At 45.7% G+C, this 15656-nt stretch overlaps 1 protein-coding gene across 2 annotated transcripts; it reads right to left on the bottom strand.

The window, feature by feature from the left end:
• Nucleotides 1-1230: 1230 nt before the first annotated feature.
• LOC143785150 (guanylate-binding protein 1-like) lies at nucleotides 1231-15296 on the bottom strand. Of its 2 annotated transcripts, none has more exons than XM_077273839.1 (11): nucleotides 15198-15296; nucleotides 11534-11713; nucleotides 11252-11379; nucleotides 10067-10176; nucleotides 7685-7872; nucleotides 7337-7585; nucleotides 6483-6763; nucleotides 5815-6027; nucleotides 5273-5375; nucleotides 3770-3963; nucleotides 1231-2224 (listed from the first exon to the last, which is right to left on the bottom strand). In XM_077273839.1, the coding sequence occupies exons 2-11, from the start codon at nucleotides 11709-11711 to the stop codon at nucleotides 1985-1987; spliced, it is 1884 nt and encodes a 627-aa protein (XP_077129954.1). In that variant the 5' UTR covers nucleotides 11712-11713; nucleotides 15198-15296; the 3' UTR covers nucleotides 1231-1984. The 2 variants fall into 2 exon arrangements, with proteins under 2 accessions (XP_077129954.1, XP_077129953.1); XM_077273838.1 differs by lacking the exon at nucleotides 15198-15296 and adding an exon at nucleotides 14301-14399.
• Nucleotides 15297-15656: the final 360 nt, after the last annotated feature.

Below are 15656 nucleotides of genomic sequence, written 5' to 3'. Positions count from 1 at the left end.
ATTTTTTTTCTGGTGTCCAAAATATTTTAATGAATTTAGGGTATTTTTGGGGTGCTGATTCTGAATATGTCATCAGTTTTGCCAGATTGGCTCAAGTTTTTGACATTTTTGGTATCTTATTTATAGCACTTGTTGGTAAATGCGACGCATCATCTCATTAATTTCTTTGGATTAGTACTTGAACTGAGCAGTTCTCAATATAGTTTTGTGTTAATTAGTGTTCTAAAAGTTTGTTCATAGCTTGATTTTTGCACTAACTTTATGTTGTTGTCTGTTTTCCAGTGAAAAGCATGAACTCATCAAGAAGAAGTTGTCTTAACGATCCAGACTCATTCTGTTACATTTGTGGTGAATACACACTGCCAAAACATAGAAGAAACATAACAGACTTCGTAAAAAAAGTGTATTTTGCCTATTTTGGGGTTATGCTTGGGGACCAAGACAAGTTTTGGGCACCACACATAGTGTGCAAAGCATGTATCGAATTATTACGAAAATGGAGCAAAGGACAAAGAAAAAGCTTCAAATTTGGTGTTCCAATGGTGTGGAGAGAGCCAAAAAATCATCATGATGACTGTTATTTCAATAAAGTTAATGCGCGTGTAGCAAATTACGTCTTTTTTTGACACATTTTACGAAAAATCTCAAAAACTTGAGCCAATCTGGCAAAACTGATGACATATTCAGAATCAGCACCCCAAAGTTACCCTAAATTCGATGAAATATCTTTGGCACCAAAAATGCTGTTGACCAGTGTAATAGATAATAGATAGATAGATATATAATAGATAGATGATAGATAGATAGATAATAAATAGATAGATAATAGATAGATAATAGATAATAGATAGATAAATGATAGGATAAGTAGCATCTGGTGGATGCCTATTAGTTGTGATGTAAAAATTGAAAAATCGTCTATATCTCGGCATCCATGAAGAACGGCCGCACACCGATATTCCTGCAGTAAACATTCAGTCGTTTATTCGTCCGTGTGCAGCAACATTTCGTCTCTCAGCAGCCGGGTGTTTGTAGAGTAAGAACATGGTGGCTACTGATGACGTGTGAGGTCCATGTCACGTCGTATACAGCCAGTAGTCATATATATATAATTACGTAGTAATCACATGGGCCAAGAGCATCATGTGATCTCCAGCTCTCCCCAACTCATACAACTATAATAACTCCAATATAACTATGAATACAAGGAGTAGACAAACACACTGCCAGAAGGAATAAAAGAGAAGTCTTTTATTAAGTAGATGTAACAAACAGACAGGTACGACCTTTAAATACAAAGGACCACAAGATAAAATAAGGAGGAGACAATGCGAATACCCTGAGGGGATCGAACCAGTCAATAGTGTAACATGGGCAGGCAGGGCAGCAGCACTCGGGTGCAGACTAGTGTCCACATTATAATTTCAGTCACCCAAACACATATCATTCCATAGTGAGCACCATGTGCACAGCTGCTCCAAAATACAGCGCTATGTTAAGTGATGTGCTTATCCATAGTGAATCCAGACCGGCACGGATCTCCCCGCTACCCGACGCGCGTTTCGCATGCACGCTTTCTCAAAAGGGGAGGTAGCAGGTAATATATGTAGATGTAACATTGTTACTAAGTGAAGAACGATTATAATGACACAGAGAAAACTGTAATCAGTGATTGTTATACTGCACATATAGTGATCAGTGTCACAGCTGTACGTCATTAGTAATGAGGGGCCTCACCAGTCAGGTGACCAGAGCAAAAGTGTAATTAAATGCCCCCTATGTGAAGATCAAAGAGGCACCTACGGACAACATATCGCGGAGCTGGTGTGGATACATAAGTCCACACACCGTGTAAATGAGAAGATCTACACTGGTGCACAGGGGCGGCAGTCACACCCAGGTTCTTAGAGGTCCCTTCAGCATGTTGGAGAGGACTCATCCTACTAGAGACTTCTAGGAACGCTGTTTTGTGCTTTTATATTAATTATTTCCGCATTCTGAATTCTCTATACATCTGGCCGGCTTTAGCGTGGATCATGGTTCCCGCCATTTCGATAAGTGAGGGGGCAACAGCAGAGACCACGCTCTTCAACTTGTCAAGGACGGGCGTATACCATTGATGCTCCTCCATCTTCTTCTCCTCCTCCGCCTGCAAGTCCTGGATCTGCGCTTGGTACATGTTGGCTTGTTTCTGAAATCCCTGTCTCTCGTAGGAATCCCGCTCCTGTGCACACAATAACAATGGCTGAGTATAAAGCTACGGTAATGGAGCGTCCGGGAAGTCTAAGTCAGGCAACGTGTCGTGTGATCGGGGGTCTTAGAGGAGAATGAGTCAGCGCCGGTCCCTATCCGGGCAGCTTAACCCTCAGGATGCCACTCGCTCTGTCACCCATCCACCCCTCGCTATGTCAGTTGGGAGCCTAACGGTGACCTCCATGGCTTCCATTTTACTATTTCTATTACACAGTCCTAAAGGTTTGTCGGTGTTTTACTGTAAAGCAGCACAGAAATGCATTATACTGGTGATCCGCTGCTGCACATTCCCCGCTTATCCAGCTCAGGTCAAGTAAAATGAAAACGTGCGTGCTCACATCCTGCAGCAGTGTCGTTCCACCAGTGTTAGCCTCACTTTTCCCGGATAGCAGCAAAACTTGTTGTGACCGCTGCAGCCAATCGTCTGCTCTGATGAACTAGTAAAGGCTGCAGCTAAACAGCAGCCACTCATCAGCTGCAGAGATCACGTGGGACAGAAATTAATATCACTCACCGGGAAAAGCGATGCTGCGCTCGAGGTGAGTAGACATTGTTTCTATAACAATTGGGGTCCTCACTCGATTAAGCTGGGGTTGTGGAATAGTTTAACAGTGACTAAAGTAGAGAAGATTTAAAAAACAAACAAACTATGTAATAACAAAATGTTTAAAATTATCTAAAAAAAAGTCAAATTGCTGACAATATTAGACCGTGTGAGAACATTAAGGCTCCAGGGTCACACCGACGAATTCTCCACATCCGAGAAAATCGGTCCGACTATGCTAATCACACTTTGATCAGAGTTTTATCAGAGTGCGATCCGATTTTCTCGGACATGGAGACATCTTCTCTATAATGTCAGGCTGTAAATCTTGGACCACATGATGACATCCAAGTGCGGTCTGACTGTTTTTCACGGATCCATAGAGCTGGAGAGGCGAGTGCCATCCGATTCTCAGAGGCAAATCGCGCATGTTGTGTTTTTCCGCTGATTGACTTTGTCCATGGCCCCGTACAATAACATGCTGACGAGTGCTATCAAAACAATGGATAGCACTTGCCAACGTTATATTGTCATCTGCACAAGTCCTAACAATGGTTAAACCCAGTGGCCCATTAGTCCTGGTTTACATGGTGACTTTCTGTAGCGCTACGGATTGCTTTTACAATGACCGCTGCAGACCACAAGCTGAGCATGTCTTCAGGATATAGGTCACCAATATCAGGTAATTAGGGGACAACGTGCAGCACCCCCACTGATCAGTTGTTATCTGCTCTGGCGAGGGCCACTTCTGATCAGTGCAGCTTCCTTCAATGTGTAGTGGTCTCTGACGGATGCTGCAGATCAGCTCCTTCTCTTGACTACACTCTTGATCTCCAGTTCCCGGTAGCAGCTGCTACACAGTGAACGAAGCTGTCTGATCAATGTCTACATCTGGCTGCCGCTGAAGGAGTTATTAGGAATTAATGGTGTCATGAATGTCCTCCTACAAGGACACAGACGGCCAACACTCACCCTCTCCTTGTCTGCAATAGCTCGTTGAATTTGAGCAGCCATCAATCTATTTTCTTCGGCAAATTTTTCAAACGCGCCCATGACGTGGTTCCCTATATACGCCTTCTCGTCTTCAAGCTTCTGATTCTTCTGGGATTCATTCATTTCACGCACTTTTTGCTCCATCTCTTCAATTTTTTTCTTTGCCTTCTCCTCTGCAGAGAGAAGAATTAAGGATAGTACGGCTTTACCTGAAGTAGGGCGCCATATTGTCCGGCCCATCCCTACACAGGTTCCTAGACAAAGGGACATTTAAAGGATACTCTGCACAAGAGTTTTACATTTTCCTACTATATTACGTTTTCTCAAGAATTCCGGCCTGGAGATTTCCTAATGAAGGGACGTGGACTTGTCTTACCCTATTCCTAATTCTGAAGACAACAAAGACGCGCCATGTGAATACCGTTGGGTGGTTTTATACGTAGAAGTAATGTGTATCTAGTGTAATGTATTATGGTGCTGTACAGTATGTAAAGTGTTAATAAGCATAATGTGAGTACAGCATAAGATACAGAATAATGATAATAGGTTTATCTTATAAGATAGGAAATGGTTAAGTATAGCGTTAGTCCAGTGGGTGGGCACTAGTGCTGGGTGGACACGAGTGCTGGTAAAGGGGGGGCACTTCCTGGTAAGAGGGAGTCCAGTGTCAGTTGGTGAAGAGCCTAGTGAAGGCCAAGTTCAGGTGTGGTGGGCTGCTAGGGGCAGCATGTGTCGCTTGTTCCAGGCAGTGAGTGGTATTACTGCGTTCCTGTCACGCACGGAGCCTAAAGGTCTGGCATAGGGGCTGCCGGACACATCATGTCCTCTGAAGTACAGTGGAACATGGACAGGGACCCGCCAAGATTGAAGGGGATGGCCGGTCCCAGGTGCACTACCGAGGTGGACAAGAAATCCCTGAGACTAACAGAAACAGTGGACTTGGGGGTAGTCCAGGACGAGATAGGGACAGGAGTTCAGAGGAGTTGTGCTAAGAAGGTGGAAAACGTGAATTGCTGTGCCCTATCCCACCTGATGAATTCGGACTGTTTAGTAAAAGTTTGACTGTTGTAAAGAACTTGGTGTCCCATACATTGTGTGCAGCGGTTCTTGATGACAGAAACCTGGAGAAAGTGGAGGCCTGTGACCTACAAGTAAATGTTATGCACCCCACACCCTACTGCACACTGGGACTGGCTACCCCTTGTCTGTAAAGTGCCAGTGCGAAGCCGGACAGTAGCTCGGTCATGACTACCGCTCTGCGCCACTTTACTCTAGCTTTGCTCCACAAGAAGGTTATGTGCAGCCGGATTAGACCCGTGTACATGGACCATTACTTGGATATACTATGTGAAGATACGAGTCTCTGACATAGGATGAAGAACAGAGAAATGTACAAGAGAAATCATGAATGCAACATTGAGAAGCCAGAAGATCCTCGCAAGACTGTAAGAAGAACACCAACAACTATAAGTGATCCTTCACCTTCAAGCTCCTTCTCTTTCTCAGTCAAGGCTTCATCGGTCTTCAGAATATTGATTTCAATGGATTTCCAATAAGTCAGGTATTTCTGGAGCACAGTTTCAGCCTGCATGAATGAGAAATGTAAAAAATATAACAAATTTTGGAGAAATGATGAGTACCTAAACTATTTGAACCATGAGAAAAGCCAATTTGAATCTCGTCCATCACGCGAAGCATCAATGGCCATCAGTAGATCAACTGGAAAGAGTCAGCGATCACTTGATGGAGGCATCATACACATGTTGGACACTTAAGGTCCCCACACATATTAGATGGAAAGTATGTTGAACCTGACGATCAGGGCAGCACTGGACAACCATCTAATGTTTACAGGAGCCTCCTGACTCTCCTGAATAGATGGTGTCAGAGAAGGACTGAGCCATTGGCATTTCAGCACCTGATCCTTTTGTTTGCAGGAAAGATAAGCTGCTACCAGAAGAGTCCAACAACGGCTTTTTCTTCTCTGATAATTGAACGTTCAGTTGTTATTCTCTACCACCGACCTGAATGCCCTTTCCGGGTTCCATGTGATATTTTTCCTCCACTGCTTTCAAGTCTTCCTTGAATTTTTTATGGCCACCACGAACGCTATATGATCCTTTTGAAAAAGCTTCCTGGTTCTCCGCAGCATGCTTCTTAATCAGAACTTCACAAACTTCCCGGGACTTCTCCTCATTCATATCACAGAACTCTTTCTTCTTCTGTTTTATCACTTCCTGAAGGAAGAAAAACACAACCTGCAAATTTTAGCTGAATAATTGGTCTTAAGAGTCAAGCTCCAAGCACAACAGCCATATGCGGAGTATTTGGGACGTTTAAGGTCCAGTTGGAGATGGACCAGATTTGGTATGAAGGTCCCATTGTACATGTGGGTCATACTTTTGCATTGTTTACATCAGTTTTCCTACACACTTCTCTCGTAGTATTGATCATACAAGTTTCTCTTGACTACTTATCATGGTAGTCACCTGGACATGGTGTAGAGCGCTTGCGAGGAAACTCGAAGTACTGTGATTGTGAATTCCCAATAAAAGAAATATGACCTTCTCTAATTTTACAAAATATTTTGACCTAAATCCATTTTTTTTGTGATTCCCTTCCAGCAAAATTTTGAATCGAACTTTGTGGCCATAATTTCAGCAGATTTGTTGACCACTAGTGTCAGACTCACCATATATTCTTGGAGGAATTTTTGGTCTTTGTCTTTAAATGACCTTTTTAAGAAGATCGGAAGAGCTTCGTTCTCGCACTGCCGACTCAGCTCAAGGAACTCGCTCAGGGTGTCGGTGGGGAAGACGGCGCGTTCCTTCATCTTGTCTTCATAATATTGCGCAGCCTCCTGGATGGCCGCCTTGTTCTCGATGTCAGACAGGGTATGGGCCACGTCCTCCATGCAGGCAATATTAGACGTCATTATCGCCTCAGTGTACATATCCGCCAGTTTACCAAGCTCTGAATAAAATGGAATCAATGGATAAACTGATGAAGTCTAGAAGAAGAAGTCTACTCTCAGGTGGGGTAGTAGTCTGCTGTCAGGAGGGGGTGGGTGGTAGTTTGCTCTCAGGTGGGGGTGGTAGTCTGCTCTCAGGTGGGGGTAGTAGTCTGCTCTCAGGTGGGGGGTGGTTGTCTGCTCTCAGGTGGGGGTAGTAGTCTGCTCTCAGGTGGGGGGTGGTAGTCTGCTCTCAGGTGGGGCGGTAGTCTGCTCTCAGGTGGGGGTTGTAGTCTGCTCTCAGGTGGGGGTGGTAGTCTGCTCTCAGGTGGGGGTGGTAGTCTGCTCTCAGGTGGGGCGGTAGTCTGCTCTCAGGTGGGGGTGGTAGTCTGCTCTCAGGTGGGGGTGGTAGTCTGCTCTCAGGTGGGGGTGGTAGTCTGCTCTCAGGTGGGGGTGGTAGTCTGCTCTCAGGTAGGGGTGGTAGTCTGCTCTCAGGTGGGGGCGGTAGTCTGCTCTCAGGTGAGGGTGGTAGTCTGCTCTCAGGTGGGAGTGGTAGTCTCCAGTAATGGACTCCCTTTCGCACAGACATAACTCACGGCTTCCTGTAACTGTGATGCTGCCGATCACTTTCTTCGCTCCGGCTTCCTGGAAGACATAGTCACAGAAATTCTTTGTCTGCTGCAAAAATTCCGGTTTCAGTTCACTCTCGGAAATGTTGTCCATGTTCTGCAGATCTTCCGTATTTGCAGATGGCTGATCAAACACGAAGCACTTGCGCTTCCCGAAGTACATGCGCAGGCGTTTCCTGGGTCTGTTATAATCCTCGTCTCTGACTGTTTTTTCCGCTGCCGTGAAGAAGAGAAATGTGATGGAGAGAGAAGCCATCGCTGACTGCTGCCCCTGTAATCCGCTCCTTTATCTATAGGGGTCATCTCGATACTTACGGTTTCGCAGCTTCAGAGCGTTGTCCAGATATTCATCCTCCGTGATCGGTTTCCCGTCAACGTTCAGCTTCAAATGGAAATCTCTCACGGCCCAGATGAAGATGGGGAAATGCAGGGAGAATTCCGCCTCCTCGTCCTCATTGTCATGAGATTTCACCTTGATCAGTTCTGCCAGATCCCCCACAAATCTATTCATGATGGATAAGGAAATTACTTTTTGATTTTTTTGGCCGATGATGGAGCCAGTGGTTATCATCAGTGGAAAAAAAACACCCGATCGGTGTTTTGAATGATAACAATATTCGTTGGTTGGGCATCGGTCAAAATTCAATGAAAAGGTTGACAATCATCCATTACGTTGGAAATTGCCCATTTTGGCCAACTTTTATCTGAACTTTATTGACATTTGACCATTCGAAGGGCAACTTTTGAACTGCGCTCCTACATGGATGGCTAGCACTGTAAGGGAGTGACATAATGCTAGTTTGGTTATGCAATAGAATTTTTGCATAATTAATTGTGTGGTCATTCTGGCTGAACATTGTTTTTAACATAAAATGGTGAATCGGGTCAGTAGTTCTAAACCATCATCAATTAGAGTTTTAACCCCTTCCCAGCATAGGATGTAATTAATGTCTTATTGTAAAGGAGAGAAGCTGCCCACACTCCTCCCGAATATCTTATGGTTATATAATGCACTGTGCTGTTTTATATGTAGTTTTATCTGGTTTGAGTGTTGCAACAGCTGCAGACAGAGTTATTTATTGGAACCAGCCCAGTATGGGGGGGGGGTTACACACAGGGAAATGCAGCTTCCTATTGTTAAGGTACCGTCACACTAAACGATATCGCTAGCGATCCGTGACGTTGCAGCGTCCTGGCTAGCGATATCGTTTCGTTTGACACGCAGCAGCGATCAGGATCCTGCTGTGATATCGCTGGTCGCTGAATAAAGTCCAGAACTTTATTTGGTCGTCCGATCGCCGTGTATCGTTGTGTTTGACACCAAAAGCAACGATACCAGCGATGTTTTACACTGGTAACCAGGGTAAACATCGGGTTACTAAGCGCAGGGCCGCGCTTAGTAACCCGATGTTTACCCTGGTTACCAGCGTAAAAGTAAAAAAAACAAACAGAACATGCTCACCTGCGCGTCCCCCAGCGTCTGCTTCCTGCTCTGACTGAGATCCGGCCCTAAAGTGAAAGTGAAAGCACAGCGGTGACGTCACCGCTCTGCTGTTAGGGCCGGAGCTCAGTCAGTGTCAGGAAGCAGACGCTGGGAGACGCGCAGGTGAGCATGTACTGTTTGTTTTTTTTTACTTTTACGCTGGTAACCAGGGTAAACATCGGGTTACTAAGCGCAGTTCTGCGCTTAGCAACCCGATGTTTACCCTGGTTACCCGGGGACCTCGGCATCGTTGGTCGCTGGAGAGCGGTCTGTGTGACAGCTCCCCAGCGATCAAACAGCGACGCTGCAGCGATCGGCATCGTTGTCGCTATCGCTGCAGCGTCGCTTAATGTGACGGTACCTTTAGACAGACAGGGATGAGTACTTGAGAAGTAAATACGCAAAGTAAATACCTATGGTCTTGTTGCTCGCAGACATGTACATGAACGGGTGTTTGTGTGCCATAAGGGGAGACCATATATAGGATAGCACACTGTAAAGGAAACAAAAATTAAGTGGCAGAAGGATTCCTGATGTCAGACAAGGAGACCAACACTACGTCTGGATGAACGTATGGAGTGGGCTCAGGAACAGTGCTGCTATGGCTGATGGTGGCCTGCTGATGGGCTCCATGGCTGCCATGTTGGAAGTCCTGTGAAGCCCAGCCACATACTGAGCTTCATAGGAGATTGTGATTTTAGTTACATAGTTACAATTATCAGTATGGCAGGAAATAGAACAACTGATCAGATTAAATCAAATATTAAATAATACAATAAAAGAAAATAATTTTTTTTTTAATAAAATGTATCAATATTTTAATCACATGTTAATAAAGATATTTGGAATCGCATTGTCTGAAAAAGTCCAATCTGTCCAAATATAAAAGAAAAAAAAAGTCAAAACCTCAGACTTGCGCTTTTTCAGTTGCCCTCCTGTGAAAATGCAATAAGAAGCCATCAAAATGTTATGTGTCCCCAAAAAAGGTTGCAATAAAAATGTCAGCTCGCCACGCAGAAAACAGACCCTCGCACAAACTCCATGGATGGAAACATGAAAACATTACTCGTCTCACAAGACGGCGAGACAAATGAAAACTTTTTTTTTGCAAGTTTATGATTTTTTCCCCCCACATAAATAAACTATTAATCGCTATTTAAGACATTGGTAAATGAAAAATGTATAAACTTTTATATAACATCTTGGAAGGATACTTCAGCTTGTCTATGGCATCTTGGTCGATTGTACCCTTGCTGTTATACACCAGGGCACTACTCAGGAGGACGGCGAGGCTGAAGATCCAGATGTCATTTTTCTTGTCTCCCTGTTAAGACAAAAAAACGAGTCTCTTGGTCATAAATAATTCAAGAATGACTCGTGGATTACCAAGATCTGTCTTCCTGTGACTTCCATACAACCAAGGTAAAGACATGATCACGCAGGAATCAAATATCCTGCATATCTTATATATCCTTATGCTCTAAACATCGCTCTCGTTATTTTTCCATCCCTAAGTTATTAATGATTAGATGGTAGTCTAATAATAATAATAATGATAATAATTGAGAATGATCCCACCACTCGGGATCTCAAAATCCACCGATTTTGCGATCTCCGTGAAGACCATAGTTTCATAGTTTTGGTTAAAGGTAGACTTAAGTCCCTTGAGTTCAACCTATAGCCTAACATGTTGATCCAGAGGAAGGCAAAAACCCCATGAGGCAGACAAAAAACTCCTTACTGACTCCACATATGGCATTCAGACTAGTTTCCTTGATCAACGTCCCATCACAGAATCCAGTGCCCATAACCTGGATCTGAATATGTGTGTGGTTTCTCCTGTTGTCCAAGAGCTGATCATGGAAAACTCCTATACGTACTGTAGGGAAGCAGGAGGTAAGGTCCTGGATGGAAGGTATGTGTCACCGATGTGGGTGGTCAGGGTGATGTAAGTCCCAGAAAAGAGTGCTCTGGTAACAAGTTACTGAGAGAAATTTTAGTGGACCAGATTTTGGGTCTGGGATTTCAGAGTGACCAAAAGAGATTGGGTGGGAAAGGTCGCTCCCATACATTCCAGTCCAGGGCTTGCAGGTCCTCTATAAGGCAGCTTGGTTGGCTCAGGTGTGGTCTGTAGTGTTGGAGAGGAAAAGACCAATAACAGACTTGCCTGAGAATAAGCGGTGCCTGTACTGCTGGGTGGGTGAGATCGTGCTACTTTATGGTGCCTACCCCGAGAAAGGACAGTTTTTGTTATTGAATTTTTTTGCTAAAGAAAAGCTGTTTACTTTATTTTGAAAGTTTATACAAGAAAATAAACTTTACCCTGTTAGATACTAATAACCCGTGTCTGTGTGGACCCCAATGACTACCAAGGAGCGTGAACCCCTAGACTTCCTTACCTTTTCCACATCACCTAGACCTTCAGTGTCTAGCAGAACCAGCACGTGGTCTGGCTTCGTAGGATGAGGAACGCACCACATCCAGATGCCTTTGGTCTCGGCTTGGACATTGTAACCCAGGTTAAAACCTATGGAAATGAATTATTGAGAATGAATAGTTTCCTTTTTTGAGTAATTACATAAATCTAACTCTTCTTCTACATGGATTTTGGTGATTTTTTGTGTAAACCAATATATGCTATGATGTGGATTGATGATCTACTTCTTTAGTGAGCTCCCCACCTTTCTTGGCTCCAGCTAACTTGTTCATCAGGTAGGACTTCCCCGTTCGGTATAAGCCGACTATTGACACCACCACCACCGGCTGGGTGATCTTTGTCAGGAATTTTATGGCTTCGGGATTCACCATCAGCTTTCCTTCCTTGGTGTTCTCAATCAGACACACCGGGTTGTCCATCATAGCTGCAGTAATGAAGCGAGTGGTAATAGGAATCATAGCATTAGACACATCGATAATGAATTATATTATTACACTGTATCTAGTTTATGTACATTTCTGTAAATAGGTTCTCTTTGTACAGAGTGGCCCTTTATCTCTGTGGACAGAGAGATTAGTGCTGTCTCTTCGTGGTATGATTTCCACCCCAATATACGCAGTCATTTGGGTCATGTTGTCATTTACCACCCGACTATGGGGTAAGCGTTGTGCTGCGCCAAAATGACATGGCAAGAATGTAAAGTGGGTTTGGCGTTAAGGGACAGAGTGCGGATGATCTGATGTGGCTTGGAGTGCGTTGCACCGGGCATCCTATGTCACAATTTTCCATGGAACCAAGCCATGATGCTGACATTTCAAAATGAGGTCTGAAGAGCAGATGCTGAGTTGACCAAGAAATTAAATACTTTTGTGAGTAATGGGCTGCAGTGAGGTGGCGTGGAAGACTGCATTGTCAAACAGGGAAAGGCTTGGTTCTGGGAAGTCTGTTTGTTAGGTGAAGGACATAAGCTTAGTTAGATATGTACCTGGAAGAGGGTACAAGTTAGTGGAATAGGGAAAGTGTGGAACATTAGTCTGAGAAAAGCTGGTGGACAGCGTGTAGGGTATTATTGACTGTCCTGAGGCTTGTGGTGTGGTCAGTGAGGAGTATTTTACTGAGCAGGACTGTGTTAGGTGGGGTCCGGAGCTCGTAGAGATAGGGCCAGAATGTTAGTGACCCCCATCCTGTGTGTGCACTGCAAGTTATGTTACTGAGCTGAGTTTAGTGGAGGCAAGTGAAGGAGCACAGGTTCATAGAGAACCTGGCCTGTGTGGGGTCAACAGTGACCTGTTGTAGCGGTGGAATTCTAAAGAAGTGATGCCCCCTACTTCCTGAGGACCTGTAACACCTGATGAAGAAGAAAAGAAGACTGTCATTGCAAAAACATCTGGGTAGGAACTGATCGACTAAAGATGCCAATTTCTGTCTGATTATCACAGAGACCAGGACCCCGAGTCGTCTCGTTACTACAAGATGTCACCATAGATGTGGTCACATACACTACTACACTCTGAGACCGGAATAAACTTTGCCTCTCACTATAGATAATGCCAGCACCTAGCCTCAGCACCGAGCTTCAACATTGAGCCTCAATACCGAGCCTCAGTACCTAGCCTCAGTACCGAGCCTCAGAACCAAGCTTCAACAGCGAGCCTCAATACCGAGCCTCAGCACCTAGCCTCAGTGCCGAGCCTCAGAACCGAGCCTCAGAACCAAGCTTCAACAGCGAGCCTTAATACCGAGCCTCAACACCTAGCCTCAGTGCCGAGCCTCAGAACCAAGCTTGAACGAGCCTCAGCACCGAGCTTCAACACCGAGCCTCAGCAGCGAGCCTCAATGCCAAGCTTCAACGCCTAACTTCAGTGCCGAGCTTCAACGTTGAGCCTCAGCGCCTAGCCTGAATTCCCAGCCTCAGCATCTAGCCTCAGTACCTCATATGTGACTGTGAATCAGTGAATCCCCGGGTTAAAGGGAACCTGTCACACACACCCCCAGGCGTTTTTAACTAAAAGAGCCACCTTGTGCAGCAGTAATGCTGCATTCTGACAAGGTGGCTCTTTTAGTTCTGGGTGCTGTAACTGCAGAAATAACCAGTTTTATAATTTGTCCTAAATACCTTTTCTTCAGTCCTGGAGACCGGCGTTTCCCCCCTGCTGCAGACGCCACACAGCCGTCACTCAGGTCTTCTAGGCGCCGCCTCCTCAGAGCTGCGCTCTTTTCTCCTGCCTTGGGCAGGCACAGTGAGCGCTGCCCGTCTGGCCTCATATGCAGTCTCGCTGACTGCGCCTGCGCGGCCGCCCTGCCTGTGAATCCCAGCCCCGCAGTGACTTATGATTTATTCACATTATTCACATTGAGGCTCAGCGCTGAGGCTCGTTGTTCAAGCTTGGTTCTGAGGCTCGGCACTGAGGCTAGGGGGTGACAGGTTCCCTTTAACAGCGCAAAACAAATATGGAATTGTGGGGGTAAGAACGATACGGATGCGACGTTCCAGGGAAAAGGACGAGAAGCAAAAGAAAAAGTGATAAAATCTTATTTATGTGATATTCAGCGTTTACTAAAGGTGCGGTGCAGTCAGCGTGTGAAGAGTTAATGAGTGCTGATCTCCATACTCAGAGCGAAAGAGAAAGTGAAAGGAGAATGATCAAAGTTCAGGTCAGAGAAGAACTACAACACTCAGGAGAGCCAATGGCTGACCCTTGGGCCCTATGTCTATACATATTAGTCCCTCGCCCTCGGTGCTGCCCCCATCACTTGCTGCTGTTGTCTCGGGTCCTCACGTTACCGACCGCCAATCAGTTCAGAACGTGAGCCAGCGTCGCTCTGAGCAGCCGTCCATCACCCGGTACATGCACAGGTGCAGCAGAGCCGAGTCTGTCAGTCGGTGCTCCCCATTGTGATAACACTGCACGAGTAATGTCTGTAACGTCACATGACAAGCTCGGCTCTGCTGCACCGTCAGACAAGGGTCTCTCATCATAAGAGAGAAAACTGACAGGAGAAGCGATTACCGGAGGCCCCCAGCATGGCGATGTCCGGAGCGAAGGTGAAGACTCGGAGATCCCGATCCTCCGCCGCCCGAGAAACGAATGTGCCCAACGGAGGAGAAGGGAAAGTGAAAGGAGGGTGAGGAGGAGGTCACATCCTGATTACAGAGCATCACACCTCACTGGAAACCATAGGCAAGGCTGTGCCACTAGCCTCAGCTGCTGCAGAACATCACAGGATATCTCAGCTGCTGCAGAACCTCATCATACACCTCAGCTGCTTCAGAACCTCATCATACACCTCAGCTGCTGCAGAACATCACAGGATATCTCAGCTGCTGCAGAACCTCATCATACACCTCAGCTGCTGCAGAACATCACAGGATATCTCAGCTGCTGCAGAACCTCATCATACACCTCAGCTGCTACAGAACCTCATAATACACCTCAGCTGCTGCAGAACCACATAATATATACCTCAGCTGCTGCAGAACATCACAGGATATCTCAGCTGCTGCAAAACCTCATCATACACCTCAGCTGCTGCAGAAGCACATAATATATACCTCAGCTGCTGCAGAACATCACAGGATATCTCAGCTGCTGCAGAACCTCATAATACACCTCAGCTGCTGCAGAACCTCATATTACATCTCACCTGATGCAGAACCTCATAATACACCTCAGCTGCTGCAGAACCTCATAATACACCTCAGCTGCTGCAGAACATCACAGGATATCTCAGCTGCTGCAGAACCTCATCATACACCTCAGCTGGTGCAGAACCTCATAATACACTTCAGCTGCTGCAGAACATCACAGGATATCTCAGCTGCTGCAGAACCTCATAATACATACCTCAGCTGCTGCAGAACATCACGGTAAATGTCAGCAGCTGCAGAACCTCATATTACATCTCACCTGGTGCAGAACCTCATAATACACCTCAGCTGCTGCAGAACCTCAGAACGACATTACGTTGTGTCATATTCGGTGTTCGTATATGTGCAGCATTGTAGTTCTCTAGGCCACGCCTTCTTCATGGTCAGGTGACTAGAAGACATTCTATCTCTGCAGCCAATCACAGGCCTCAGCGATCAGGTGACCCCAGAACAGGAGGTTAGGAGCAGCAGTCACTGACAGCAAGCAGAGGTTTTCCAGCCTCACTGTGAGGAAGAGGAGGAGGAGGAGTGCTGCTGCTGCTGCTGCTTTCCAGGTAACGATGCCTCTAGTAATGTGCTGTGTTCACAAGAACTACAAGTCCCAGGTAAGGATGCGGAAACATAAGGCCAGCAGGCATCTTGTGACCGTGAGCGCTGTGGTGTCACTATGGCGACCAGTCAGATTTCGGCCTGTGGGGAGGAGGTCACTGCTAGGAGA

Source organism: Ranitomeya variabilis, chromosome 7 (assembly GCF_051348905.1).
Source record: "Ranitomeya variabilis isolate aRanVar5 chromosome 7, aRanVar5.hap1, whole genome shotgun sequence".
Taxonomy (NCBI): Eukaryota; Metazoa; Chordata; class Amphibia; order Anura; family Dendrobatidae; genus Ranitomeya; species Ranitomeya variabilis.
This window is presented reverse-complemented; position numbering and strand designations above follow the sequence as displayed.